Raw genomic sequence first — 26,028 nt, 5'->3', positions numbered from 1 at the left:
TAGGAAGGAGAATTGTTATCCAGACCTCAAAACATCCAGTCCCCCTTGCCCACACCACTGGGCTGTACTGAGGCGAGTCAGCTGTCTCTGCCCATCCCTGGGAGTCAGCGTGGCCCGTGTGCTCTTCTTGCTTCCCATCTCTCTCTGACTAGCAGCAAAGTTAGAACAGCCCTGCTCGGCCCAGCCCCGCGCCTCCTGGCTTCTGGCTGCCTGTTGGGGCTGCTCTGACTGAATGGTGTGTCTGATGCAGATGGCTCCAGACTACGACCACCTGACCCTGATGCAGAAGGTGGAAGTGTTCGAGCACGCAGTCAACAACACGGCCGGGGACGACCTGGCCAAGCTGCTATGGCTGAAGAGCCCCAGCTCCGAGGTAGGCCACTCGGCTGCCTCTGCACCCCCTCCTGACAGGCTGCTGTTATGTGCAGTCTTTAACAGCAAAATTAAGTGCAGTTAGAGGGTTAGACTCAGTAGTTTGCTGCTTTCTCCTCTTGGTTATAATAGTCCTTAAGCTCTTTTTATATATTTAGGGTCATTAGTCTTTTTTTCATATACATTGTAAATTTCCTGTTTACTTGATTTTCTAATTTTGTTAGCGTTTTGGGGTTTGGGGTTTTTTGTTTTCTTTGTGATACATTGATCTTTTTAAAGTCAGTGATAGCAGATTTTTTAAGTTTCCACCTTTGGCTTTATATTTAGAAAGGCTTTCTCCACCTCAAGATGACATCCTTTTTTACCTATATTTTCTTATGCTAATTATAAGATTCATTTTTACAGTTAGATTATAACCTGATGTGGAATTTTTTTTTTTCACACTAAGGTGTGTCAGGCTTGATGGCACTCAACTGTAATCCCAGCAATTCAGGAGGCTGAGGCAGGAGGATTGCAAGTTTGAGGCCAGCCTTGACAATTTAGTGAGACCCTGTCTCAAAATAAAAGATACATCTCTGAGGATGTATCTCAGTGGTAAAGCACCTCTGGTTCAATCTCCAATACCAAAAAAAATAACAATAATAAAAATAAATCAATAAAACTATGGTGTAATTTGTGTTTTAAAAGATGATTAGCTGCCACCACACTATTTACCAAAAACCCATTCTTTCCCCACCACCTGAAAGAGTCAGTTTTCATTATACAATAAATTCTCACATGCCCACGGATCTCTTTCTATGGCTTCTATTTCATTATTCCCTCTGCCTGTTCCTCTTTAAGTACCTTTAAAATGCCATTAATACAAGTCTCTTCACATTAGCTATTTTCATGAATTTTTTCTTCCGGATAAGTTTTGGGATCATTTTGTCAAGGTCCTTAAGTGTCACTGAATTTTTTTGTTTTTTTGTTTTTGTACCAGGGATTGAACCAGGGTGCTTAATCACTGCGCCACATCCCCAGTCCTTTTTTATATGTTATTAGAGACAGGGTCTCATTGAGTGGCTTAAGGCCTCGATAAGTTACTGATACTGACTTTGAACTCATGATCCTCCTGCCTTAGCCTCCTTAGCCACTGGGATTACAGGCATGTGCCACTGTGCCCAGCAGTGCCTCTGCATTTTCATTGGCATTATATTAAATATATCCAGTGATTTGGGGAGCCAGTTGCATCTTTGCAATCTTAAGTGAATCCTAAAGTGAGTCTTCATTTACTCAAGTCTTTATGTTTCTAAGAAAAGTTTACTTGTTCATCTAAACCCAACACATTTCTATTGCAGTTTATTCTAAGGCGTAGTGATTGATTATTGTTGTGAATGGGATCTTTATTCCATCATGTGCTCCCACTGGTTATCAATGGAATAAAAGAACAGAACTGGTTGGGGTCTGACTATTGGAACTCATGCAGGTCTCAGCACCAGGGTCCACACACGCTTCTATTTTATAGGTGTGGTTTGACCGAAGAACCAACTATACCCGCTCTTTAGCAGTCATGTCAATGGTTGGATATATTTTGGGCCTAGGAGACAGGTGAGTGAATTTAATTTGTTTCTTTTACTCTTCTTTCTTTTCAGTAGTCTTCTTGAATAGTTTTGTTTTCCAGTCAGATTTATGACCTTTTGGTAAATAGCTGTTTGTTTTTTTTACTTTAGACATCTTTTGGGTTTTTTGTTTGTTTGTTTTTGCAGTACTGGGGATTAAACCCAGGGCCTCACACATGCTAGGCAAGTGCTGTACTACTGAGCTATAGCTCTGGCCCTCTTGATTTCTTATTTAAGAGAGGTTCTCTCTAAGCTACTGAGGCTGGCCTAGAACTTACAGTGCTTCTGCCTCAGCCTCCCAAGTAGATGGAATTACAGACATGTGTAGCCCGCTACTTAGATTCTTTTACAGCATCAGCCCTAGCCTTAGTCTGTTTATGCCAATGGGATAACCCTTCAACTAAAGAGAAGCAAACTATAGCTCAAGAGTACTACTTTCTCCATAGGTCAGTTCAGTGTACTCAAAACTACATTAAGTAAGATGGATTTTATTGATTTAGTAAACATTAAATAATTATCATGATACTAGGATAGTTAATTCTATTCCTGCATTTGAAACCAACCAAAATAGATCCTTATGATGTTTTAACTAATAAATTTCATCCAAACATACTGACTAAAAAAGTAATTCAGGTATGTTCATGAATTGACTCATAAGAACATAAAGAAAAATGGTTCTCTGATGAACTCTGTTTCTTTGGGATTGTGTCTCAAGCAGTTATTTGAAAGGAGAAATAATTTCGTCCTCCAAAAGAAATAAATTCTCCTCAAAAAGAAAACAAGTGAGCCAGGCACAGCAGCACATACCTGTAACCTCAGCACTTAAAAGGCTGAGGTGGAAGGATCACTTGAGCCCAGGAGCTAGAGACTTGTCCAGGCACCATTGCAAGACCTTGTCTCCAAGGAACAAAATAAACAATAACAACAGCCAAAAAAACAACCCTGGCAAAATACCTATTGACAGAAGGCAGATGAGCTTGCCTGGATTGGCTCAGAGGTTTGCGGAGATAGGTCCTGGGATGGCTGCACAGTGGTAGGGACAGCCTTACCACCCTGAGGGGCCATCACTGCCGTGAACTGTTTGTCACGTGGCCCACGACCCAGGAAAGCAAGTTCTCCCATGACTCCTGCTGGAACACCCCCACTGCCGCTCCGGAGCAGGAGCAGACCTTGTTCTACAAAAAACAGAAGAGGTCTCTTCGGCTTTGTGGGTCGTATGGCCTCTGTCACAGTGCCAGCTCGGCCACTGCAGCAAGTGGAACAGTGCAGAAGTGAAGAAGGCCATTTTCCAATTAAACTTGGCTTATAAAGGCAGGTGGGAATCAGGTGAGGTGGCAAGAGGATCGTGAGTTCAAAGCCAGCCTCAGCAATGGCAAGGCTAAGCAGCTTAGTGAGACCTGGCTCTAATAAAATACAAACTAGGGCTGGGGGTGTGGCTCAGGGGTCAAGTGCCCCTGGGATCACTCCCCGGTACCAAAAAAAGAAAAGGCAGGTGGACCAGACTGAGCCGAGAGCTGTGATTTGTCTGGAGCTTTCCGACGTCTCTGACATTCCTCGGTGCCGTTCTGCTGACCCTTCTCTGCTCTCGCTTCTGCTTCTCAGACACCCATCTAACCTGATGCTGGACCGGCTGAGTGGGAAGATCCTGCACATTGACTTTGGGGACTGCTTTGAGGTAAACCCGTTCCCGAACACCATGGAGAACCTCACCCGCCCTGACAGTTCAGGCAGACACAAGCCCAGAACAGAACATCCCTCCTCTCCCCAACTCTCCTGCCAACACGATCAAGTCAGTCGCAGCCTTGCAGTCCCTGCCTGAGGTCAGCCTCTATGCCCCGCAGGCAGGGACCACCCTCTGCACCCCCTCACTAAGTGGAGGAATCAGCCACCCTACACACTGCCTGCTGGCCAGCCCTTGAGCAGTGCGCCCTGTCCTTGTCTTGTGGGTTTCTGGCCATCTTTCAGATCCCCATAAGCAGTCCCTTCACTGAACTCTAGCCACTTCATTTCTGTGCTGTCCTGTGGATCGGTGCAGATGAGGCAAAGGAAAGCCACCTGCCTTTACCTTACTTTAGCTGAAGCAAACAGTCTAACTGTGGATTTGGTTTTTCCCTTGATACCCCATAGGTTGCTATGACCAGAGAGAAATTTCCAGAGAAGATTCCATTCAGACTAACAAGAATGTTGACCAATGCTATGGAGGTGAGTGGACGTTGGGAATCGCTGCAGTGAAATGGGACCACACAGTCTCCTCCTTCTCTGAAGAATGGACTTGCTTGTTAGAGCTCACAGTTCAGTTCCCCAGCATGGTCCCGTGACTTCTGTAGCAGGCTCCCGTTGATCCCCACTGTGTTAGGAAGGTCCTGGTAAGCCCCACCATGCCCCTCAGCCTGGTGTCATACCTACCACAGTCCTGCCACGCGTCCTTCTTCCAGGAGGTTCCCAGCAGCTGCATCAGCAGTGGCCTGGGTCTGCGTCCTCCCTAGGTGATGGTGACAGATGTTCCCTCACTGTTGGTCATAAGGTCGTGACTCCTGTGGTGCACAGCTCTGTCCCTTCTCCAGGTTACAGGTCTAGATGGCAACTACAGAATCACATGCCACACGGTGATGGAAGTGCTTCGGGAGCACAAGGACAGTGTCATGGCTGTGCTGGAGGCCTTTGTCTATGATCCCTTGCTGAACTGGAGGCTGATGGACAGTAAGTATGTTCACATGTATGGAGCTGGGGTTGGCACCCCCCAAATTAGAGTACTTGTCACTTTACATTCCACTAACCTGGAGCCTGAGCCCTGTCGCTTTCCATTCACCCAGAGCAGCTCAGGTATTTTTACTAGCTAGACTAGGAAACTCCCATTATTGATTTAGATATTCATTAATATACTTTTCAGGATAAACTTAGATACCTAATGGTTGTTTGGGTAAGCTGGAATTTTAATAAAAAATGGGAACAGTTGTAATTTGAGACAGCAGTATCTTCTAGCCTGTTTCTGCCTCCTTCAAGGATGTTTTACTAGCACAAGGATGTTTTCTAATTCACTGCGATTAAATAAGACTTTGACCTTATAGCATCCCTGTGGCACTAGGGATGCTATAGGGTAAAGTAAACCTGCTCTACAGTAGAGTGTCCTCCCCACGTCTGTCCCGTGCCCACAGCCCTTCCACTGCTGAGTAATATGTCTCTGTTCTTTCTTCAGAGTCGTACTTTTTGGGAAAATCACACTTTTGCAATTATAAGAAAGCATGTCAACCAGGTTTCTTGCAAGTGAAAGTCTGAGGCGTGCTAAACGCTCCTCCTTTCTTTCCCTAGCAAACACCAAAGGCAACAAGCGGTCCCGAACGCGGACAGATTCCTACTCTGCAGGCCAGTCAGTAGGTGAGTGCGCCCAGGGAGGCTGAGCATCCTGAACGAGGAGCCATGCCTGCTGCTCGGAGGCAGGATTCAAAGTGGGCCTGGCTGCTGAATATCAAGGAGGTCGCGTGCTTTTCTCAAGTTCTTGACAGTGATGGTGTGGCAGAGATGCCACACTGCTGACGTATCGCCCACAGGCATTGTGGAACTTCAGAACATGGTCTAAAAATATTTACCAAGCACCAAGCACCTAATATATGTTTTTTATTTACTGTCTGGCAGGATGGAGTGAATACCTCAAGCTCCAAGATTTTTATCATCTGATTTTAATCTGTCTATAAAAACAGTTAGAAATGCATCTAGATATCAGCCAGTGTTGAGCAAGCCCTTCAGCAGTGTCAGGCTGGGATAAGTAGTAACATTGGCTCCTCAATGTTTTGCTTTGTTTGGAACCCAGGGCCTCAAGTGCTCTACCACCAAGCTACACCTGAAGCCCCTGAAGCATTATTAATAATTCAGAAAGGGGAGGTGGGAGCAGCCAAAATCTGCTTATAGCCCTGAAACAAGGCCTGAAGTCACATGAAACACTGTTTCCAGGCATGTCCCTCACAGGGCACAGTCTCAGGAGGACATGTGGCCCTCCAAGAGCCAGAGTACCTTTTGTGCATTGAAAACCCAGAAGTGTTAGAGTCAGGTGTTTGGCTCTGTTAGCTTTTCTTCTTCCCCCACCCTTTTTCGTTGACATCTAACAACATCCTACAAAGTTCACACTTTGAGAAACACTGTTAGGTACACAAATATTCTCTACAAATACTTACAGGACATTTGCAACTAGTTACTTAACTAAACCAAACAATGTCTCCAGGCTCAGAGACGGTGTAAGGTGCAGACACTGTCCTACAGATGTGCAGGGTCACATTACAGAACTGACCATAGTGTGCTGGACATCATGGGAGAACAGGGCTGGGCAGAGCGCTTACCTAGCATGCATGAGGACCAGGGTTCAATCCCCAGTACTAGGGATAAAAAAAAGAGAGGGAGAGACCAACACACTCGGTTCTGCCCTTCAGCACCCATTTGTACTGTGGTTTGGAAGACAAGTACTGTGGGTACGGGCACAGTGGCACACAAACCTATAATCCCAGCAACTCAGAAGGCCAAAGTCAGAGGATTGCTTCCATGCCGGCCTGGGCAATTTAGTGAGCTCTTGTTCCAAAATAAAAAGTGCTGGGGATATAGCTCAGTGGTAGGGCACCCCTGCATTCAGTCCTCCTACTGCAGAAGGAGAAGCTCAGGAAGGGGCACTTGGATTGGTGGCATTAACCATTGCTTAGCCAGAAAAGGGACAGTTCATCCTGACTGAATGGATAGGCTCTGGTTGGGTCAGAAGAAACAGGGTGTTTGCCAGATTACAGTGCCACATGTAGACAGATGTGGACTGCACTGGGACACTGTGACAGGATCTGTGAGGTTCCTCCATCATGCCTGCCCCTGCAGGACTGGGGATGGAACCCAGGGCATGGCACACAGTCAGCAAGTGCTCTACCACTGAGCTGCATCCACAGCCCTGTGACAGGATTGTGAATACCCAGGCTGCCCAGCCTCCTGTTACCCTCAGCCTTTGGGGTCCCTTGTGCCAATGGCTGGTCTCGTTCTTGGTGTACCCTCAGTTTACAAAGACTCACGGCTTCATTCTCAGAGTCCATCTCATGAGTATGTTGCTGAGTGGCTCCTGTCAGCCTCCAGGGTGCAGGGGAGTTCAGGCAGTCCGTGTGGTGGCTCCAGATGGCGGCGGACCTGGTCGTTTTTATGCAGCTTAAAGGTTAAGTTCCAGGAGGAGGGCTAACAAAAGTGGTGCTAACACTACCTTCTGTGTGGAAGGTCTGTGGCTTCCAAGGTTGGCGTTCAAATGATTTCATGGTTTAGATTCCAGACTCGTTCCTGCCGAAGGTCATACTCAGTGGAGGACTTTTCCTACCCAGAAGTGACATGTATATTCTCCAAGAAATATCATCTCAACCCTGTGTGACCTGTCGCAAAGCTGATCTTCTTTACATATCATCAGTTTCTGTCCAGCCAAGCACGACTTGGCTTATGCTCCCATTTTCTATAGCACAATGTTTAATTAATGCTATTTGCTGGAAGATTTATGTTCCAGTTCTGAGAAGCACCACATAAGTTGTTACTATCATAACAACTCACATTCAAAAGTAGCTTTGCAGATTTCAAAAGGTTTAACATGTGAAAAACAGCATAAAGCTCTCTCCCCCACCGGAGCCAGGCGGGGCACGTGTAAAGGAACGTGGTGTGCAGGGCCGCAGGGGCTGCACTGACCATGGCTTCTTGGTCTGTGAATGTTCTGCTAATTTATTTCTTCCCCCTAGAAATTTTGGACGGTGTGGAACTTGGAGAACCAGCCCATAAGAAAACAGGGACCACAGTGCCAGAATCTATTCATTCTTTCAGTAAGTTCACCCTTGGAGGATCTGTACCAACAACTAGCTCATTAAGAAAATAGCAGCTGTGTTGAACCATGAGCGGGGTCAGCAAGGCATGGCAACAAAACTGCCTTTGAGAGGAAAGGTTCCGTGATCTCATTATTCTAAGGAGAGGAAGGATTGCTCAGTGCTCGCAAAACTGAATGTTTATGAAAAGCAGGGCACTGCCCACCCGTCCTCACGATACAGTTCTTACTGTTAACTCCTACTTTTTATATTCCAGTTGGAGATGGTTTGGTGAAGCCAGAAGCCCTGAACAAGAAAGCTATTCAGATTATTAACCGGGTTCGAGATAAGCTCACTGGTGAGTGTGTGTGTGTTCACTTAAAAGGGACATAAAGGCCGAGGAGACAGTCCTCTCCTCCAGTGGGCAGGCAGCCCTGCTCTGTAGGGACCGTGCCTAAGCTTTGGCCCCGTGTGGCTCACAGTGTCTCTGGCCAGCACTGGAGCATGCTCTCTGGGTCATGTAACTCTGTCTTATTTAGTTCAGGAGGTAGGAAAGTTTTATTTGCTCCAAAATCAGCCAAACTCAGGGAGCTGTCTTCTGTCATCATGGCGTGGTGTCAGAGCACTTGGACTGGCAGCCATCATAGAGCAGAGAGAACGGAAGGGGAAGATGGTGCTTTTGAACAGGAGTTTCTCACACAGACCATCTTCTACTGGGAGGTGTGACACAGGGTAGGAACCGGGGAAGCCAGACTCTAGCTCTGCTCCGCTGCCCATGTGACCCCCAAGCCTGCTTCCTCAGACGCTGAGAACCCCCCTCAGAGGGCGCCAGGAGTCGGAAGACACGGATGCCAGGCACTGCACACTGGGGCCTCCCACCTTAGCTTTTGTAGTCAGAGTACCTACCAAGCACTACAGGCTAGTAGAAACAGGTTCTCCATCTCGGGGAGCTTAGAATCCAGAGGGGGAACGGTGTTCCTCAGTGGAGGAGAAAGACTTGACCCTGTGGTACCCATAATAGGAGAACTGACAAGTTCAGAAGCCCAGGAAAAACTTCCCTAAGGAAACATCCATGCACTAAACTCTGAAAAAGAGCTCATTTAGAGTACGCTGTTGCAGGCAGAGCTTGGACCTCGTGTTTTCATTCTAGAGTGTTGGGAAACCACGGGCAGGTCTGGAGTGCGGTGGGAGGCCCAGCAGGCCTGGTGAGTACCACCTGCTGTGCCTGGATGGACAGGGCCAGAGGGAAGGTGGGCAGATGCACCAAGGAAGAGGCTGCCTCAGCGCCCAGGTAGATGTGCCACTGGTTAGACTAAGGTGGTGGGAGTAAAGCTGGATGCTAGGGATCTTGAGGAGGTTTTAAAATCAAAAGGGTTGGGCTGGGCTGGGGCTGGGGCTGAGTGGTGGAGCACTTGCCTAGCATGTGTGAGACCCTGGGTTTGATTCTCAGCACCTCATATACATAAATAAATAAAATTAAGGTCCAGCAAAAGGACTGGGCTGAGGATGTAGCTGAATGGTAGAGTACATGCCTAGCACGCCTGAAGCCCTGGGTTCCATCCCCAGCACTGCCTAAAAAAAGATCAAAAGTATTGATGTCGGGGCATGAGGGACTGAGGAATCAAGCCTGGTCCAAGTCACTGGTGACCACCTGAGAATTGTGAGGAAGTAGTGAGGAGATGAGAGAGGGAAACCAGGAAGAAGGGACAGGGCTAGATGCTCTTGATCAGTTTATGCAGGAAAGAGAGGATTAAGGAGTGACCGGCGGGGTGTGTATCTGTGTCAGGAGCTGCACCCCTAGCCCCAGCTGTTTTTGTTTTTACTTTAATGAGAGAGGAATACTTTTACAAAACAATGAAGAGTGCAGTTCAGTGGAGTTTGAAACACAAGTCAGATCCAGCAAGGTAGTTCAAGCCTGTAACCCCAGAGAAGTCAGAAGCTGCGACAGGAGGCTCACAAGTTCAAGGGTAGACTGGGCAACCTAGTTAGATCTTGTGTCAAAATAAAATATAGAAAAGGCTGGGGATGTACCTCAGCGGAAGAGCACTTGCCTAGCATGCATGAGGCCCTGGGTTCAATCCTCAGTCCCACAAAGAAAAAAAATGAAAAAGAAAGAAGACAAGAAAGAGAACAGATCATCAGTCCTGTCGGGCTTCTGAGAAAGCAGGAGGGGATGGGATCTGAAGTACAGGTGAAGTTAGCCTGAGGTGGCAGAGCAGCTTCCCAGGCGGGGAGAGCAGAGGGAGCTTACATGAGGTGAGCCAGCTCCAGAACGCACCTCCCGTCAGCAGGGCCTGGAGCTGCACGCGATGGGTTAATCATCTTAAAAAGTGGGAGTGAGGGCACCTGCCGAGGGCGAGAAGCGGGAGGAGGGTTCAGATGTCTTGGAGAGAGAGCCTGAGGTGGCCCTTAGGTGGTGGAAAGGCCTGCCGCCAAATGCCCTCGGCTGGCCGCACTGCACAGCGCGCCTGCTCAAAGCTGAGATCGCGAATCTGCAGTGGAAGGTTGTGCTCAAAACCGGAGGCTCATGGATTTGAACAGAACAGACCTTCTGGTCTGCTTGTCCAACCCAAGAGAGATTTTGGAATAGATCCATAGGCCAGATCCTTGGCCCTCATGAACTTGGCCGACTGTAGGACTTTGCCTTCTCTGAACCGCATCTCTACTGAGGTCACCTGAAGGTGAATTTTTAAAAGGAGTCGTGTCCTGAGTCCTCAGGTATGAGGATTGACTGACCACGGCTGCTTAGACCGCGAGCAAAATAGCAGACAAGAGACCTGTCAGAACCAGGTGCTGATGGCTGTGCTGCTTTCTCCTGTGCCAGGTCGGGACTTTTCCCATGACGACACCTTGGACGTTCCCACGCAAGTCGAGCTGCTCATCAAACAAGCAACCTCCCATGAAAACCTCTGCCAGTGTTACATTGGCTGGTAAGTGGGTTTTGCTAAAATCAGCAGCGAGGACCCCACCTGCAGCCCCAAGCCTAGGGAGCAAAAGCAGATGCAGTGGAGTGACCACAGAGCAGTGACAGGTCGGTCCTCTAAGAGCTGGCTGCACTGTGTGCCCCCGTTCCACAGGGGAAAGAGCGGAGAGTTGTGGATGCACCTTCAGAAGGCAGCCACCAAAACAGTTAGTGGCACGAAGAGCAGTGGCTTAAAACAGTTGGGCTGCTGGCTGATTTATTTGTGGGTTCTTTTGGATTTTTGCTGTCACCTCAGGAAGGGCACAGGAAAGAAGCCAGAGCAGTGACAGGAAGAGGAAAGGAAGGCAAATTTGTGAGCTGAATCTGGCCTGAACCCGGCAGGACCATTCCCCGGTTTCCTTTGATTAAGTGCCCAAGGCACACTTGAAGGCAGAAACCTGAGAGAGCAGGGATGTCCTTGTAGGACCCTAGTGACATTAGCCCTTGACTGGAGAGAAGTGTGTCCCACAGGGTTAGGTGTGAGTGCCCAGGGAATGCCCCCGGGGTGGCAGACCTTGGTCTCTCCATTTTCAAGGCATCTGGGTAGAGTTTTGAGGAAGCTCATAGTAAAACTATGTCCCTCTGCCTTTGCTGTCTCCCTTCATAGGTGTCCTTTCTGGTGACTGGAGGCCCAGAGTGTCCACAGCATCTCCCCTGCGGCTTTCATACTTGGTCTACACGTCACTAAACTGAAACTATGGTGAAAAAGTTTGACTTTGTTAATATTTTGAAATGTAAATGAAAAGAACTACTGTATATTCAAAGTTGGTTTGAACCAACTTTCTAGCTGCTGTTGAAGAAGATATTGTCAGAAACACAAGGCTTGATGCGGCTCCCAGGACAGTGAAACACAGTAATACTACATAATCAAGCCATTGACTTTGGGGAACAGAAGATCATAACTTCAGAAATACGGGTTTGACTTAACTCACAAGAGAGCTCATTGTGAACGTCTGCTGACAGAAGGTTGGCCTGGCCGTTCCTCTCAAGGTGGGTACAGCAGACTAGCACAGTCAAGAAGGCTTGGGCTGTGGGGATCACGGATCAGGGTCCTAGACTACAAAGAAGCCGAAGTTCATCCCCTTACCTCACAGGTCCCTGGATAGCAGTGGCAACATTTGCAGGACGGGCCAGGACAGGCTAGTCTTCTGCCTGACCCAGTGCTGCTGCAACTCACACTTAACCCAGACCTGAACCGCCAGGAGGGCAGTTCGTGCAGGTGCCTGGTGGTCCCAAGGCTTTGGGGCCCATGCTGGCCCCGTGTTCAGTGAGATCTGAATACGCTGTGTGTGAAGCAAGGGCTCCGAACACAAATGCTGCCACCAGGTGCTGAACACAGAGGGACGGGCTAGGATGTGTGCAGAATTATGAGCAAAGTAAATATTTGACTAAGTGCACAAAGTATAAGATGTAGCCACGTCTAGACACCATGTTGTATCTGAATAATTTTTGTGCCAATAAATGACATCAGAATTTTAAAAACACGTATATGAGCAGCTTTTTATTCATAATTATCAGTAAAGTCAAAAAGGAAGCAATGGGTTAGGGATGTAGCTCAGCAGTACAGCACTTGCTTAGCACGTGGGAAGCCTTGGCTTCATAACCTAGCACCACAAAAGTGGGGGGGAGCATTTATTCCCTCAACATTAAGCAGTTAGTATGCGAGGACTACAAAGGCCCAGGATGTGTGTGATGTGGCATCTTTCCTGGACCTAACAGAGTGGAAACAGCCTATCACAGTGAGCTGAGAATTCCACCCCCTCTGTGACAAGAGGAACCATACGTAGGCACACTAATTCTGCCAGAATACCAGGAAAGAATACCATGGAAAGGAAGACATTGGGATAGGTGAAGGAGGAGTGGGATTTTGTCAGATGATGCATGTCTCAGCAGGAAAGGAAGTACAAGACACTGAGGTGTGAAAGCATCTATCTGCAGCAAAGACAAGTGTTAACTCAGTCCTTAGGGAACTGCAGGTATTCATCACGTGACACAAAACAGCACGTTTACATGGTCAAACCGCACGGGAGAATAAAAGGAAGAACAGGAAGATAAGGGGAAAAGGAGCTAGAAAGTAGAGTGGGGCTGCCTCACTATCCCCAGCAAGGCTTCTGGACCTGAATCTGGGAGGTTCTAAAGCAGAAGTGGACGACAGGTAGCGAACAGATGGAAGGAAACCCAGAAGGCACATGGGCAAGCAGGAGGCTACCGGAATAACGGAGAGGAGGGAGCTAAGTGGAGCTGTCCGCACCCTGTAGATGACGTTTGCACTTCTGGTCTTTTGGGGGGTTTCTGTGTGTGCGTGTGGTACAGATGATCAAACCCAGGGCTCACATGTGCTGTGCGGACGCTCTACCACTGAGCTACGTCCCCAGCCCTACCTTCCCTCAAGAGAAAGGACATGCCTAAAGAGAACTTCAGAGAAAAGTCTTAACTTTTAGTTGTTTAAGGGAATTCTTAAATGTCTTTGGTTCACTCCTACCTAATAAGAAATATTTTGCCATTATAAAAACTATTCAAAGATCCAATATTAGGAGGAAGAAGAGAATTAAAAGGACAGGAATCACATGTCTTTCCCCAAAAACTACCAGACCTAACTCCTAGTGGTGCTTCATAAAGGTTCACCAGACAACGCCTGCATTAAAAACAAAAGATTAAGGGCTAGAGGTGTAGCGAGGTGATAGAACACTTGCCTAGCATGATTTGATTCTCAGCACTGAAAAAGATAAAGAAGTAAGTAATAAGTAAAACTATTGAAATTCTAGTTCTACTTAAAAGGAAATTTTCTGCCTCCTTTTTGTTGAAAAAGTTTTTAAAGTAGACTTTGGTAATATATTGAATTTATTTGAGCCCAGATATGAAATTTCTTTAGATCAAGATATTTTCAGGGGCTGGGGAGATAACTCAGTCGGTAAAGTGCTTGCCTTGCAATCACAAGGCCGTGGGTTCGATTCCCAGCACCACAAAAAAAAAAAGAGAGAGATTTTCAGTCTTTTTCCTTACATTAAAAACTTTTACAATATGTGATAGATACCAATGTACCATGAAGTAAAAATTGTTTTCTACTTGTTCTGAAAAAATAAGAATTTTTAAATCACCAAAGTGAATTTAAATCCCACAGTGAAACTAATACCAGTTTGAACACTCACAGCTAGAAAGTCTCATACCATGTGTTATGGTTTGGATATGAGGTATCCCCCAAATCTCCAGCGTTGATGCAGGAGTATTTAGGGAAATGACTGGATAGTACGGGCTGTGACCTAATCAGTCCTTCCTCACCTGAAGGGACTGGGTGGTAACTGGAGGTAGGTGGGGTGTGGCTGGAGGAGCTGGGTCACTGGGGGTGTTTCCCTGTGGTCTCCCTCCTTACCCCCCAGAGCAGCTTTTCTTCACTGGCCCTCCCCGCATGATATTCTGCCTCTCCTTAGGCCCAGAGCAATGGAGTAGGCAGCTGTCCATGGACTTAAGACTGAACCATGAGCCCCCAAAAAACTTCTAAGTTCTTGTCAGGTGTTTTCGTTGCAGCAACACAAAAGCTGACTAAAGCACCATGAATCACCTATTTTGCTCCCCAAAATATGATCACCATAACTTCCTTGTTTCCAGATGAAATGATTCAATGACTACAGCAATATTTTATTAACTTTTGTAAAAAAGAGTAGGACAGCAAAATCTGGACTGTGGTGAATCTAATATGTTCTTAAGTTTTCTCTAAGCAAAATATTCTGGCTTTGTAGACATGAATTACCAGGGGCAGAAGAGCGTTAAAAACAGTCTAATCACTGGGTGCGGTGGCACACGCCAATAATCCCATCATCTGGGGAGGCTGAGGCAAGAAATGGCAAGTTCACAGCCAGCCTCAGCAAACTAGTGAGCTCTAAGACCTAGTGGCTCCCTGGTAAAGCGCCCCTGGGTTCAATCCCCAGTACCACCCCCCAGGAAAAACCAGTCTAACCCTCAATCCCAAATCCTTTCATGTGACTGTGTGAAGGAAGACTACATGAAAGAATGGCAGGATCCTTGCATTTATCAAGTTCCAGGGCCTTAGAACTAAGAGGCAATATAAAGGTATTTTAAAGGATCAAGGGTGGGGCTGGGGATGTAGCCCAATGACAAAACCCTTACCTGACATGCGTGAGGCCCTGGGTTCCATGCCCAGAATAATAATAATAAATAAAAGAAAAAAAGGTTGTAGTGGCAAAAGAGGGAGTTTCAAATCTCAACTCTCTCACACTGCGTGTGTGATTTGGGACAAGTTATTTAATTTCTCCATGCTTGCTGGCTTGCTGGCTTGTGGCTTACGGTGCTGGGGACTGGCCCCGGGCACTCCACGGCTGAGCCCCCCAGCCCTCAGCCGTACGTGATACACCTTAACGTCCCAAACAGCGGAGTTCAGCCTAGCCTGCCTTGAACTCCTACGATGATTAGCCCACGGCTGGCCGAAATCCTCGCACACGAAGCCTGTTTCATAACAGCACTGGAAAGCTCGTCATTTTTTAAGTACTAACAAAGTGAGAAACAGCATGACGGTACGGCTGTGCTCTCGCGCCGACGTAACACGGGACACTGAAGGTGAACCATCGTGAGCCAGGGTCTTGCAGGCTGGCAGGAGCGAACCCCACGGGGAAAGGGGCTCCCCGCAGGCGCTGGTTCAGCAGGTGAGGGCGGAAGAGAGCCAGAGCTTGGGCGGAGTTCCCTTTAAGTGCAAGGAGGACTGAATCCTCCGGGTCGCGCCCGGGGTCCCAAGGCTGTGGGGATGACACACTGTAAGGCTAAAGAAAACTGCGAACTTGCCTTCCCGGCCACTCGGACCTGACACCGCAGCTCAAGCTCGCCCGCACTCCCGGGATCAGGGCCTCTGCGCATGCGTGAAGCGCTTGCCGCGCGCCGGCGGCCACTCTCGCGAGAAGAGCCGTGTGGCCCGGGAAGATGGCGCCCCCCAGTCCCCGGGAGCCCAAGTCCCCGTCAGCCACCAGCGCCACGCAGCCCGACCGCGACATGGTGCTGCCGGGCTTCCCCGACGCGGACAGCTTCGTGAAGGTGGGTTCGCGGGGCCTCGGGGGCGCCGGCGGCCGCGTGGCCTGGCCGGGGAGGGAGCGGGCCGGGGCCCGGGGGACGGCCGCGCGCCGCAGCGGAGCCGACGGGGACGCGCTCGCGGTGCGCCGCCTGGGCCCCGGCCGGCTCCCCGGGCTCGGCCGCGCCGCGCTGCCCGCCCCGCCGCGGGGCCCTCCTGCCTGAGTGCCGTCCTGGCCACCCCGGCCCTGGGCGAAACGCCCCCGAGCATCCTTGCCCCGGGGGCCGAGGCGCATTGTCGGAGCCTCCCCGTGGGGACGCAGCGCTCGCTTGGGTCCTCGGTAGGGCGGCTCGAAAAGGAGCAGACCTGACCGCCTGGAGCTTGCCGATGGCCCCGGAGCCCTGCAGCCAAATCACTGAGGTTTGCGTTACCGGTTCCTGGAAGCTGCACTCCCGTTGGGCCTAACTTCCAGTACTGTCCATCGTTGACCTGGCCCCGAAGAGTCCCTGAACCGCTAGGTGTGGCCCTGGTCGCCCTGGCATTCATTCCCGCCTAGGAGCCACCGCATTCCACACCACGGCTTAGTTCCCCACCTCCTTTCCCATTTTTTGGTCGGAGGGAGATGTTTATTCACAAACCTCAGAATGCTGACATTTGGCCTACACATGCTCAACCCTCCTGTCAAAGGTCCTTTCTCATTACCTAAGAATTTAAATAGAGAGCTACTTGGTAGTAACTGAGCCAGCTTGTTATAAACGGGTCACCCAGCATATCTAGAGTATGCTTGTATTGGTTTTAGATGTTCATCAGAACAAAAGCACAAATGCATAGTGACTTCTTGTATAGAGCACATGGATTTGAATTGGGTAATAGTGATAGCATTCATGCAGGTACTGTGGAAGGTGATGTTATTAACCCATTTAATCCTCACAACAACTTGTGGGGTAGACACTTTTATTATGCCCATTTTTCTGAGGAGGAAACCAAAGGCCAGATAAATAAAATAACTTAACCAAAATCACAAGTCATAGGTGGTGGAGCCAAGGTTCAAACCTAGACCATTTTAAATATTAGTTTATTGTCTGGTCAACACGAGTCACATATAAGATTATGTAGACTGACAGCCATCTCAGTTTGTGTATGCTCTGCCCCTGTGATAGTGAAATCACCTAACAATGTGGAGGGACACATGACTTTATATGGTTTTGTGTGGTTTTGCTTGTTTTGTTTTTGTAGTGCAGGTGATTGAACCCCAGGCCTCACATGTGCTATACAGACTCTCTACCCCTGAGCCACATCCCAGCCCCTGTATGTGTATGTGTTTTGTCACTCCCCACTCTCTCAAGAACATTGGCTCCAAACTGGGTTCTGTGCTCGCCGTTGAATTCTCAGGGCCCAGCAGAGGGCTTGGGCTTGGGGGAGAGTGGCACTGAGTTCTTCATCTTATAGAGGAGTTTGGATACCTGTAGCCTCTCTTTAGCATCTAGTACAATATGCTATATATAGCAGATCTTCAAAAGGCGACTTGCTGAGTAAATGAGGATCCATGTTTTAAATGTGCCATCTCTTCTGGGTCTTGACAGTTCGCTCTTGGATCAGTGGTGGCAGTCACCAAGGCATCTGGAGGCCTACCACAGTTTGGGGATGAGTATGATTTTTACCGAAGTTTTCCTGGCTTTCAGGCATTTTGTGAAACACAGGGAGACAGGTTGCTTCAATGGTGAGTACTATGTATTTTCTTGTATTAATGAAGGAAATGAAAACAAACAGGTGGATAATTTTTTCTGAAATGTTTCTCCTCAGTCATAATTGTCTGCAATTAAAGAATGATAAAATGTGAAAATGACATAGTATATTTTCATTAGGGAAATATTACTTGGCAAATCTTTAGTTTGACTTTTTTTGTGTGTGGTGCTGGAGATTGAACCCAGGCCTTATGCATGCCAGGCAGACGCTTTACCACTGAGCTCCACTGCCAACCTGTTTTTTTAATTTTATTTTATTTTGAGATAGGGTATTACTGAGTTGCATAGGCTGGCCTTGAACTTGTAATCCTCCTGCCTCAGACTTGTGAGTAGCTAGGATTAAGGCATGTGCCACTGCATGCAGTTTAGTTTAATTTTTAAAAACTATATCAACTTTTGTAATTTTAGGCAGCAGATATTTTTGTGTATAGCAGATCTTCAGAAAATGACTTGCTAAGTGAATGAAGATCCATATATTAAACGTGCTTTCTCTTCTGGGTTTTGACAGTTCACTCCTGGATCAGTGGCGGAACTTGAAATAAATTAGGACAGATAGTACACAAACGTTAATTTTGTTTAACTGTTGTATGACAAAATTAGAAAAACTCAGATTTACCATGTTAAAACAATGAACACACATTATTAATATAGTATCTCGCATAAGAAGCCTTGAGGTAAATGTCTCCCTTCGAATCTTGAGATGCAGATGCAGGGACTGACTGAGTTTCCTTCCCTCAGCATGAGCCGGGTGATGCAGTACCATGGGTGTCGCAGCGACATTAAGGATCGAAGCAAGGTGACTGAGCTAGAGGACAAGTTTGACTTATTAGTTGACACCAATGATGTGATTCTGGAGAGAGTGGTGAGTACTTCAGCAGACACTTCGCTGACAATGAAGAGCATTTTTATTAAAACAAGGAGAACCCCTGGCAACTTAGAAAATGAAAAGGAAGTGAGTTTAGCATTTTGTACAGGTAATGACTTCTCCTCAAAATTGGCATCTTTTCCTCAAAAATAGGGACAGTTGTCTTCAAAATACCACTGTCCTTAAAAAAAAAGAAAATCACTCCCTATGGAAGCTTCTTTTTTTTTAAGTGTCTATGAATCTACTTTCCCGATTTACAAAGCCTATTTGTATTACAAAAGAGGAAGCCTCTGTACCAGCCCAGCCAAAATTTAGTTCATATTTATTGTTTTTCACGATCTGCTAAACACCCCAACCCTACTGAATTGGAAGGAGATTCATATCTATCTAGGTCACTATCAGTTTATTCCAGAATCCATGGGAGAACATTATTTACAGAGATCATCCAAAATAAGTCTAACCTTCAACAAGTGATGCTCCTGGAGATACTGACATCCCGCTCTCCTGTCCCACAAGGTCATCTCTTCCCTAGCCTAAATCCCCACACACCTTTTAGAGGATTCTCATGTTTATGACTTCAGGGCCTGCCGTACTATCATCTGTCACTGAGGTGCATTTCTGTTAGTAGCGCACGGTCTGATATTCCACACCTGCTTTGACTGTACACCAGACAGGCTGCCTCCATTCTCATTCTAACTACTGTACTTCTCCTGTCACTTGCCACTGCCCTGTACTGGGAACAAAACCTAGGGTCGTGTGCATGGTAGGCAAGTGCTGTACCACTGAGCTACACCCTTAGCCCCTGCACTTTTCTATTTAACAGACAGTCTTCTGTCTTTATTTTAGTGGCCACTCACATTGTGAAATCATATTTGAAATTTCAGCCCAGTTCATAGCCGTAGAGGGTCAGTCATAGGTCAGGAGTGAGTGATTACTGCCTTACCCATCTGTGAGCGTTAATGCTTCAGTTGCTTGGTGTAACTCCCTAATCACCCCTCAGACAGTGATGCACACTCTTGTGTGTGTCTTCACGTGTGTGCAGGCATATAGGGTGTAAGGCAGGTGCTTTCCTTCTGAACCACATCCCCAACTGTACCACTGAGCTATGTATCAACCTGTTTTACTTTTTATTTTGAGACAGGGTCTCACTGAGTTGCTGAGGCTGTCCTCATGCTTGTGATCCTCTTGCCTAAGCCTCCCAGTTTGCTTGGATTATAGGTGTGCATTGTGGAAAAACAAAAAACAAAACAAAAAGTTATTTTTTAATTGACAAATGAAAACTGCGTATACTTATTGAATATAATGTTTTCATATGTGCGTTGGTATGTAATGGTGTGTACATATTCTCTCACACATAATTCTACAAATATATTTCTTTAAAATGTCAGGGAATTAACTTTGCTAACCTAGAAAGGAAAAAAATGCTAACCCAATACCTCAATTGCTTTTAGGGCATTTTGCTAGATGAAGCATCAGGTGTGAATAAGCATCAGCAACCTGTCCTCCCTGCAGGATTGCAGGTCCCCAAAACAATAGTGTCCAGCTGGAACCGGAAGGTGAGGTGTCTTTTCAGTGTGATGAGGCCCTACTGGCAGCCCTACCACAGGGCTGTTGCCCCTTCTACTGTGTACTTCTGTCTGACTTACTGGGCAGAGCTGGCCACTGCCTGCTTTTACTTGTTCTCATAAGTACACCCCTTTTCCACTTTGCACCCCTAGTCTCCCTTGCACATTCTAAATTAAATGAGACGCTCTGAAAATGTTCTTGTATTTTTTGTGTGTCTATGTGGTACTAGAGATTGAAGGCAGGGTGTGTACTACCACTGAACTGCACCCCAGCCCTCTTTATTTTTTTATTAAAATTGTAAGACAGGATTTTACTTAGTTGCTGAGGCTAGCTTGAACTTGTGATCCCCCTCAGGATCAGCCTCCCAAGTCACTGGCATTTTAGGTGTGCACCACCATGCCTGGATATAGTGTGCTTTTCTAACTCATCAGGGTGCTATGGCACAAGACATTTGTGTGCATTGATCACAGGCAGGAGAGTATGGCAAAAAAGCAAAATCTGAAACTTTCCGGCTACTTCACGCAAAAAACATTATCCGACCTCAACTCAAGTTTCGAGAGAAGATTGACAATTCCAACACTCCGTTTCTTCCTAAGATCTTCATCAAGCCCAATGCTCAGAAGCCACTCCCTCCAGGTGAGTATTGCAACGCTGCCCCAGGTGAGTCTTTCCCTTCCGTCTCATGCCAAAGCCAACAAGGGGGTGAAGACCTCTCTGCTGCCTTCCTTTCTTCAAAGGGAGCCAGTGATACCCGGAAAGCTAGAAAAGGACATAAAAGTGTGTGTCCCTTTGTGATGGTGTTTTTGTCACTGCTTGGGTCTCCAGCTCTTTCTAAGGAAAGGCGGGAACGCCCACAGGACCGTCCTGAGGACTTGGATGTCCCCCCTGCCCTGGCGGATTTCATCCATCAGCAGCGAACGCAGCAGGTTGAGCAGGACATGTAAGTGTTTGCTGTGTCTAGGCCTTCCACTCACATTTTTGCCACATTTTCACTTGGTTTCACTTTTATGAAATGTATATGTGAAAAAATCTGAGAAACAGGTCATTTTGCCTCATTCTTAGACTGTCCCAGGTAACCCTCACCAGGAACCAAGAGGTGGCAGGTACTCTGGCCCCCATTTGATATGGTATTAGAGATGCCAACTTCCCAAGACTGGAACTCTAAACCCCCATTTTCTTTAGGTTGCCTTTCCCCCATGCTATACTGCCTTTTCAGGTGGGGACTCACCTTAAGGTGAGGCTCCCTATCGTCAGCAAGGTATGGGGTTGTTCACTGGCAGAGTTAGCATCTTGGGAAAACTTCACTTACAGTAGACGAATGGGTGAGAATGCTGCTTAGTGGCAATGTGTGCCTAGCATGTGTGAGGCCCTGGGTTGTCCTCAGCATCAGAAACACATCAAATAGGAGCACATCCTCAGTCCCAGCTACTTGGGAGGCTGAGGTGAGAGGATCACTTGAGTCCATGGGCTTGAAACCAGCCTGGGCAATATAGCAAGATCCCATCGAGAGAGAGAAGACATATGGACTTCGGCATAATGAAGAGATGATGAAGACTTCGTTGGTGTGGGCTTCTTTCTCACACATAGCCAGCGCTGTTACATCCGTTCCTTGCCCCACCTCTGCGCTGTGAGGCCTGAACCTAGTGCTGGAGAAATAGAAGGAGTGAAAGGTGACTCTGCCCTCCAGAACTGACTCAGCTTGGGTTATGCAGATACATGGGAGAAGAAGGGGGGAGACAACATTTAGCTCATGGTCACCAAAATATTTGTCTCACTCTCTAACTTCATCAAATTTTTTCCCAAACCATAAGGAATCATGTACTTTTCATTGTTGTGTCATCCACAACACCAGCCATCCAGCGGTTTGCACATGAGTACTCACATGCTGGTCGAGTCGCGAGGTTCTTTAGCTCTCTCTGAAGGAGCAGATGGACTGGTTGTCCTGTGGTGACGGCCGTCACATGGCCTGTTCACTTGGCGCTCACGAATCACCGCCGCACCGGCGATGCTGCCGCGCTGGGACGGCGTTTTCCCAGTGCTTGGCTCCCACTCGTGTTCTCATGTTGGATGCAAGCGGTTTTCCTTGGCTTATGGAACTAATCGCAAGGACTCTTTGTTTATTGACTCAGGTTTGCACATCCTTATCAGTATGAGCTGGATCACTTCACCCCCCCAGATTCAGTGCTTGAGAAGCCACTGCCCCAGGTCAGTGCCCAGTCATAGTGGAGGGGTGGTATCAGAGGAGCCTGGGAGGAAGAATCAAAGCAGATTGTTTGATTTAATTTTGATTTTCTTTGATATCTTTGAAGTAGGAAGTTGCAGCTTGAGGCCACTTCTTGAACTCATGATTCATTTTGTATTTAGTGAAGATGGTTTTTAATACTCCTTTCTTTTTCTCGCTGTACTTGCCCCAGTTATACAGACCTGTAGAAGAAACACCCTGCCATTTTGTATCCTCCCTGGACAAACTTGTGGAACTCAACGAAAAACTCTTGAATTGTCAAGAATTTGCCGTAGACTTAGAGGTATCTTGTCATTTTCTTGAGTGAAATTTTTACATTTTCTGGGAATTCACCTACTTGGAAAAATAAGAAATTAGCACTAATTTTACTGAAGTTTTTTTGCCAAAAATTAAACATGACTGCTCTATAACTGACTTCAGAATTGATGAAGAAGGGTCTGGGGGCATAGCTCAGTGGTAGAGCACATGCTTATTAGCATGCACAAGGTCCTGGGTTCAGTCCTGGGCACCAAAAATAAGCAAACAGATAAAACAGTGGGTAAAGGAAAGGCAAGCGATGCCATCCTCCTGTCCCCTCTCTGTGCCTTAGCATCACTCTTACAGGAGCTTCCTAGGACTCACCTGCCTGATGCAGATTTCCACCCGAACGGAAGACTTCATCGTGGACACCCTGGAGCTTCGCAGCGACATGTACATCCTCAACGAGAGCCTCACAGACCCAGCTATCGTTAAGGTCAGCCAGCCCTCTCCAGCGTGCGAAGCAGGGTTACAGTCTTTCACCTAGAGCAAACAGTTATAAGAAATCATGTCATCTCCCCTGCACATGCTAACTGCTTGTCTCTAGCTCACTGCCACCTGGAGCCACATCAAGTCATATTAGTGGCTACAGCCAAGAGCCTGTTCCATCAGGATTGTGCAGACTTAAGGACTCTTAGAGCCCATAGAGCTGCTTCAACCTGTAACGTTGTATAATAGGAGTACAGACAAAGGCTGCTCTCCAAATTAAAACCACATGCATCTTAATCTCCAGGCGGGCCTCCCATCCCAGGGTGCTGATGGCCTCGAGGCAGCTTTACCTTCAGAGATGGGCCTTCTGCTGGTGTACCACATGGCGTTGGTTTCGTTTTCAGGTCTTCCATGGCGCCGATTCTGACATAGAGTGGCTACAGAAAGACTTCGGGCTGTACGTAGTGAACATGTTTGATACCCACCAGGCAGCACGCCTCCTTAACCTGGGCAGGCACTCGCTCGATCATCTGCTGAAACTCTACTGCAGCGTGGAGTCCAACAAGCAGTACCAGCTGGCTGACTGGAGGATCCGGTCAGTTTGTACCTGACAGGGAAGTAGTGGGGGCAGAGCGAGGCCTGGGGTCTGCTGACCTCTTGCCAAGAAGAGCATGTTTAGGTTGTTGCTTTTTTTAAGATGAATGTATTATACTTCTCGTGGGTGTTTTCTGCAGCACAAAAGTAATAGGAAATTTTTGGGTGGAAATGTGGAGTTTATATCAGGTTGATTCTGTTACATTCTGCTTCCTGGAAGTAGTGATTGAAAACCTGCCTTGTCAGGATTGACCAGCGCCAGCCTCCCTTTTCTACAACTCTGCTCTCTATCAGGGATGGTTTGTGTGTGTGTCGAGGAGTGAGAGAAGGCTCGGGTGCACAGCTCGATTCAGCTGTGTAGTGTGTGTTTGGTGCAGCACAGGGTTGTAGCAGTTTTGCCCTGCTTTTGGAAACCTTGCCCAGTGAGAGCACTGTCGTGGCTGGCTACATCCCTGAGGTGCAGCACCATGTAAGATGTCTCTGAACTTTTCTCCATTTCAACATGTGTGAATTTCTAAATATTAACAAATTTATTCAGACCAGTAAAGTTCAAATATGATCTGGCAGTGCCATCGCCTTAATCCCAGCTACTTGAGAGGCTGAGTCAGAAGGATGCAATTTAATGAGACCCTGTCTCCAAGTAAAAAAAAAGAAGGGCTTGGTGGTTAAGTGCCCCTGGGTTCAATCCCCAGTGCAAAAAAAAAAAAAAACCAAGATTCCCTAAAAAGAATATGAGGTTCAGGAGAACAGACAGCTGGAGAGTCTTAGGGCTGCCTCCCTTTCCACCCAGTGGTCTGTTAAAGTAATGGTTTGTCACATTAAAATGAAGAAAATGAAGCCAGGCATGGAGGCACACAACTTCAATCCAGTGGCTCAGGAGGCTGAGGCAGGAGGTTCACAAGTTCCAAGCCAACCTCAGCAATTAGGCCCTAAACAACTTAGTTGAGACCCTGTCTCTAAATAAAAATGACTGGGCATGTGATTCAGTGGTTAAGTGTCCCCAGGTTCAATCCCCAGTACCAAAAAAAAAGAAAAGAAAAGAAATGTTGGTATGACCATAATCATTGACTGTGAAAGACCGAAGCCAGTCTTGAAGGGCTGAGAAAGTCCTGGCCTCCTGAGTGGACAGGGTGGGCAGCCATCCCTGGGGCAGTCAGCAGAACCGTGCTGTGTTCCGATTCTAGCCCCCTGCCTGAGGAAATGCTCAGCTACGCCCGGGACGACACCCACTACCTGCTCTACATCTATGACAGAATGAGGCTGGAGCTGTGGGAGCGCGGTGGTGCCCAGCCCACCCAGCTGCAGGTGGTGTGGCAGCGGAGCCGCGACCTCTGCCTCAAGGTACGGCCTCACAGGAGCCACACGGGCCCCGCACTCAGCACGCGTCTCCGATTAGGATCCAGTTCTTCTCACTTCTGTTCTTCACGTCCATGACAAGAGCCAAACATTTTCCAGAGCCCAGGGCACAGTTTTCAGTCCATTGATCTTGAATATTTAACATTCTGCAGAAATTTGTCAAACCTATCTTCACTGATGAGTCTTACCTTGAACTGTATCGGAAGCAAAAGAAGCATCTCAACTCGCAGCAGTTGACAGCCTTCCAGCTGCTGTTTGCCTGGAGGGATAAAACAGCTCGCAGGGAGGATGAAAGCTACGGGTAAGGGACTCGAGATTCCTTTAATCCTTGCTTCTAGACTGAGCAGGTCTGACGACAGGAAATAGGGACTTTTTTTGCAGTCCTGGGATGGGACCCAGGAACACTCCACAACACTGAGCTAGGTCCACGGCCCTCTTTATTCTTTTGAGTCAAGGTCTCGCCAGGTTGCCCGGGTGGCCTTGCAGTCGCCCTGCTTCAGCTTCCCTGACGTCTGGGCTGGTGGACATGAGCCTCCACACCCACCTGGCACTTTTTTTTTTTCTTCCACTATGAAGGCTGGTTATTGCCCCTGCGTTTCGGCTTTTTGTGTGTTTATTTGTTTTGAAGCACTATGGATCAAACCCAGGACCTTGCACATGCTGGGCAAGCACTCCACTCCTGAGTCACATCCCTAGCATCAAATGGAGCTTACTAGTTGAATTTTAATGTTACCCTGTGTGTTCTGTTCCAGATACGTCCTGCCGAACCACATGATGCTGAAGATAGCCGAAGAGCTGCCTAAGTGAGTCTGGGCTTTTGAATGTGTTCTGACTGTCTCAGTAGGTTGCAAGTCCTTCAAAATTAGGCTTTCTTGATTGCTCTTATCCAAGGCTATTTACTCAAATTAATGCATTAAGTTCAGAAGGTAGCAAGTCCAAGAAATTGAGAATTTCTGCCCAAGATCTGCCATGTAAGAACTAAAACTTCTAAACTGGAACATTTCAATAATCATGTCTTATGTTGTATTTAGTGTGAGTCTCTGGCAGCTACAACAGCCACTTACAGAGGAAGTAAAAATCTGATTCTCTCAGCTGTACTTTCTCCCAAACTAAACCTCATGGCCAGCATGGTGGCATATACCTATAATCCCAGCTACTCAAGAGGCTGAGGCAGCAGGCACAATTTCTAGGCC

At 47.4% G+C, this 26,028-nt stretch overlaps 2 protein-coding genes across 3 annotated transcripts in view; both read left to right on the top strand.

Moving 5' to 3' along the window:
- The window catches only part of MTOR (mechanistic target of rapamycin kinase), a 118,941-nt gene extending 106,726 nt beyond the window's left edge, over positions 1–12,215 (top strand). The window contains 10 exon segments of the mRNA XM_079143464.1: positions 251–373; positions 1,877–1,959; positions 3,573–3,645; positions 4,098–4,172; positions 4,535–4,670; positions 5,280–5,345; positions 7,706–7,786; positions 8,043–8,123; positions 10,590–10,695; positions 11,335–12,215. Coding sequence (XP_078999590.1) covers positions 251–373; positions 1,877–1,959; positions 3,573–3,645; positions 4,098–4,172; positions 4,535–4,670; positions 5,280–5,345; positions 7,706–7,786; positions 8,043–8,123; positions 10,590–10,695; positions 11,335–11,350 — 840 coding nt within the window. The 3' untranslated portion in view covers positions 11,351–12,215.
- A 2,809-nt stretch (positions 12,216–15,024) lies between these two features.
- The window catches only part of EXOSC10 (exosome component 10), a 23,185-nt gene continuing 12,181 nt past the window's right edge, over positions 15,025–26,028 (top strand). Inside the window, exons 1-13 of one of the 2 annotated variants that reach the window (XM_079142949.1) lie at positions 15,025–15,767; positions 17,325–17,461; positions 18,225–18,348; positions 19,803–19,907; positions 20,388–20,553; positions 20,743–20,857; positions 22,047–22,122; positions 22,332–22,442; positions 22,749–22,892; positions 23,290–23,480; positions 24,664–24,820; positions 24,988–25,136; positions 25,588–25,638. In XM_079142949.1, the coding sequence (XP_078999075.1) occupies positions 15,657–15,767; positions 17,325–17,461; positions 18,225–18,348; positions 19,803–19,907; positions 20,388–20,553; positions 20,743–20,857; positions 22,047–22,122; positions 22,332–22,442; positions 22,749–22,892; positions 23,290–23,480; positions 24,664–24,820; positions 24,988–25,136; positions 25,588–25,638 (1,637 nt within the window). In that variant the 5' untranslated portion in view covers positions 15,025–15,656. The remainder of the gene's footprint in view (positions 15,768–17,324; positions 17,462–18,224; positions 18,349–19,802; positions 19,908–20,387; positions 20,554–20,742; positions 20,858–22,046; positions 22,123–22,331; positions 22,443–22,748; positions 22,893–23,289; positions 23,481–24,663; positions 24,821–24,987; positions 25,137–25,587; positions 25,639–26,028) is intronic. The other variant, XM_079142948.1, reaches the window with a different exon arrangement.

Source organism: Sciurus vulgaris, assembly GCF_902686455.1.
Source record: "Sciurus vulgaris genome assembly, chromosome: 1".
Taxonomy (NCBI): domain Eukaryota; kingdom Metazoa; phylum Chordata; class Mammalia; order Rodentia; family Sciuridae; genus Sciurus; species Sciurus vulgaris.
The sequence above is the reverse complement of the archived record's forward strand: the minus strand, read 5'-3'. Positions and strand labels throughout refer to the sequence as shown.